At 37.9% G+C, this 3896-nt stretch overlaps 1 protein-coding gene across 1 annotated transcript in view; it reads left to right on the forward strand.

Annotated features, from left to right (window-relative positions):
• The window catches only part of LOC137645551 (ribosome-binding protein 1-like), a 9755-nt gene extending 8192 nt beyond the window's left edge, over window positions 1–1563 (forward strand). The window contains exons 4-5 of the mRNA XM_068378354.1: window positions 62–1057; window positions 1317–1563. Of these exons, the coding sequence (XP_068234455.1) occupies window positions 62–1057; window positions 1317–1563 (1243 nt within the window). The remainder of the gene's footprint in view (window positions 1–61; window positions 1058–1316) is intronic.
• The last annotated feature ends 2333 nt before the right edge of the window (window positions 1564–3896 follow it).

Raw genomic sequence — 3896 nt, forward strand, 5'->3', positions numbered from 1 at the left:
AGAAGTAAAGCGATTGTCTTGGTTCCTGAAGAGGTAAAGCGATTGTCTTGGGTTCCTGAAGAAGTAAAGCGATTTTCTTGGGTTCCTTAAAAGTAAAGCGATTGTCTTGTGTTCCTGAAGAAGTAAAACGATTGTCTTTGGTTCCCGAAGAAATAAAACGATTGTCTTGTGTTCCTGAAGAAGTAATGCGACTTTCTTGGGTTCCTGAAAAAGTAAAGCGATTGTCTTGGGTTCCTGAAGAAGTAAAGCAATTGTCTTGTGCTCCTGAAGAAGTAAAGCGATTGTCTTGGGTTCCTGAAGAAGTAAAGCAATTGTCTTGTGCTCCTGAAGAAGTAAAGCGACTGTCTTGGGTTCCTGAAAAGATAAAGCGACTGTCTTGGGTTCTTGAAGAAGTAAAGCGACTGTCTTGGGTTCCTGAAAAAGTAAAGCGATTGTCTTGGGTTCCTGAAGAAGTAAAGCAATTGTCTTGTGCTCCTGAAGAAGTAAAGCGACTGTCTTGGGTTCCTGAAAAGATAAAGCGACTGTCTTGGGTTCTTGAAGAAGTAAAGCGACTGTCTTGGGTTCCTGAAAAAGTAAAGCGATTGTCTTGGGTTCCTGAAGAAATAAAACGATTGTCTTGTGTTCCTGAAGAAGTAATGCGACTTTCTTGGGTTCCTGAAAAAGTAAAGCGATTTTCTTTGGTTCCTGAAGAAGTAAAGCAATTGTCTTGTGCTCCTGAAGAAGTAAAGCGATTGTCTTGGGTTCCTGAAGAAGTAAAGCAATTGTCTTGTGCTCCTGAAGAAGTAAAGCGACTGTCTTGGGTTCCTGAAAAGATAAAGCGACTGTCTTGGGTTCTTGAAGAAGTAAAGCGACTGTCTTGGGTTCCTGAAAAAGTAAAGCGATTGTCTTGGGTTCCTGAAGAAGTAAAGCAATTGTCTTGTGCTCCTGAAGAAGTAAAGCGACTGTCTTGGGTTCCTGAAAAGATAAAGCGACTGTCTTGGGTTCTTGAAGAAGTAAAGCGACTGTCTTGGGTTCCTGAAAAAGTAAAGCGATTGTCTTGGGTTCCTGAAGAAATAAAGTGATTGCCTTTGGTGAAGAAGTAAAGCGATTGTCTTGGTTTCCTGAAGAAGTAAAGCGATTGTCTTGGGTTCCTGAAGAAGTAAAGCAATTGTCTTGTGCTCCTGAAGAAGTAAAGCGACTGTCTTGGGTTCCTGAAAAAATAAAGTGACTGTCTTGGGTTCTTGAAGAAGTAAAGCGACTGTCTTGGGTTCCTGAAAAAGTAAAGCGATTGTCTTGGGTTCCTGAAAAAGTAAAGCGATTGTCTTGGGTTCCTGAAGAAATAAAGTGATTGCCTTTGGTGAAGAAGTAAAGCGATTGTCTTGGTTTCCTGAAGAAGTAAAGCGATTGTCTTGGGTTCCTGAAGAAGTAACACGATTGTCTTGGGTTCTTGAAGAAGTAAAGCAATTGTCTTGGGTTACTGAAGAAGTAAAGCGATTGTCTTGCGTTCCTGAAGAAGTAAAGCGATTGTCTTGGGTTCCTGAAGAAGTAAAGCGATTGTCTTGGGTTCCTGAAGAAGTAAAGTGATTGTCTTGGGTTCCTGAAGAAGTAAAGCGATTGTCTTGTGTTCCTGAAGAAGTAAAGTGATTGTCTTGGGTTCCTGAAGAATTCAGGTGATTGCCTTTGCCCTTAGAGAGAAAGGATCATTAATCATCCAGAGACCGATTTTCTTTTCTCGAGGGGTCAACTATTGCATTGTAATTATTCAGTGGCTACTTTCCTCTTGGTAAGGGTAGAAGAGACTCTTTAGCTATGGTAAGCAGCTCTTCTAGGAGAAGGACACTCCAAAATCAAACCATTGTTCTCTTTTCTTGGGTAGTGCCATGGACTCTGTACCATGGCCTTCCACTGTCTTGGATTAGAGTTCTCTTGCCTGAGAGTACACTCGGGCACACTATATTTTCTTGTTCCTCTTCCTCTTGTTTTGTTAATTGTTTTCATAGTTTATATAGAAAATATTAATTTTAATGTTGTTACTGTTCTTTAAATATTTTTTTTCCGTTTCCTATCCTCACTGGGCTATTTTCCCTGTTCGGGCCCCTGGCCTTATAGCATCCTGCTTTCCCAACTAGGGTTGTAGCCTAGCAAGTAATAATAATTCATGGATATAAGGAGAATATAGCTATGACTGAAAAAAACCCTAGGAGAAGGATACCCCAAAATCAAACCAATGCTCTTGGGTAGGGCTATATCTTTTTTACCATAGTCTTTCCACTATCTTGGATGAGAGTTCTCTTGTTTGAGGGTACACTCAAGCACACTATTTTATCTCTTTCCTAATTTCCTTTCCTTACTGGGCTATTTTCCCTGTTGGAGGGCCCATAACACCCTGCTTTTCCATCTCGAGTTGTAGCTTAGCTAGTAATAATGATAATAATGATTCTACCACATATTGATCATTATAAATATAAAACCTGTTGACATTCTCTTGTTTGAGGGTACAGTTAAGCACACTATTCTATCTGTTCCCTAATTTCCTTTCCTTACTGGGCTATTTTCCCTGTTGGAGGGCTCATGGCACCATGCTTTTCCAACTAGGGTTGTAGCCTAGCTAGTAATAATGATAATGATTCCACCACACATTGATCATTATAAATATAAAACCTGTTGGCGTTCTCTTGTTTGAGGGTACACTCAAGCACACTATTCTGTCTGTTTCCTAATTTCCTTTCCTTACTGGGCTATTTTCCCTGTTGGGGGGCTCATTGCACCCTGCTTTTCCAACTAGGGTTGTAGCCTAGCTAGTAATAATGATAATAATGATTCTACCACACATTGATCATTATAAATATAAAACCTGTTGGCGTTCTCTTGTTTGAGGGTACACTCAAGCACACTATTCTGTCTGTTTCCTAATTTCCTTTCCTTACTGGGCTATTTTCCCTGTTGGGGGGCTCATTGCACCCTGCTTTCCAACTAGGGTTGTAGCCTAGCTAGTAATAATGATAATAATGATTCTACCACACATTGATCATTATAAATATAAAACCTATTGGCAGAATTCGGTTGAATAAAACGAAATGAAAAACGGCTCGTATGACCATTTCATGACGCAGACGGTAATTGACATTCAAATTGTGACATTCATTTGAAATAAAGGCTCCAATCTATCTATCTATGCTGTTTACAAATGAATAGATTCATCACAAACTATTACCGATTATGATTTCTTGTCAAGAGAATTGATAGGTGCGTTGCTGCAATCGCTTCATAAATGCACCAAAATGATAAACAAGTTTTGACTGATTGGAGCGATACCCAATTTGGCTCGAATTATTATTTATTTCATGTTCGTTTAAAACCGCTTCCTGTTGATATTTCCTGATGATTAAACTGGTATTTGGTGACTATTGATATTACTGCTGCTCCTACTTTTATTCCTGCTACTGTTTTTGCTAGCACTGAAACTGCTATGCCTCTGTGGCCATTTTCTAAAATTATCAGTATTGCCTGTTATTATTATTATTATTATTATTATTATTATTATTATTATTATTATTATTATTATTATTATTATTATTATCATTATTATTTCTATATTATATTATTATTATTGTTGTTGTTGTTACTATCTAGGCTACAACCCTAGTTGGAAAAGCAAGATGATATAAGCTCAAGGACTCCAATAGGGAAAAATAGCTCAGTGAGGAAAGAAAATAGGGAAACATAAACTAAGAGATGTAATGAACAATTTAAATAACATATTTTAGGAACAGTAACAACATTAAAATAGATCTTCCATAATAAACTATAAAATGAGACTTATATCAGGCTGTTCAACATAAAAAAAAACATTTGCTGCAAATTTGAACTTTTGACGTTCAACCGATTCAACTACCCGATTAGGAAAATCATTCCAC

The sequence above is a fragment of the Palaemon carinicauda genome, chromosome 8 (genome assembly GCF_036898095.1).
Source record: "Palaemon carinicauda isolate YSFRI2023 chromosome 8, ASM3689809v2, whole genome shotgun sequence".
Classification (NCBI taxonomy): domain Eukaryota; kingdom Metazoa; phylum Arthropoda; class Malacostraca; order Decapoda; family Palaemonidae; genus Palaemon; species Palaemon carinicauda.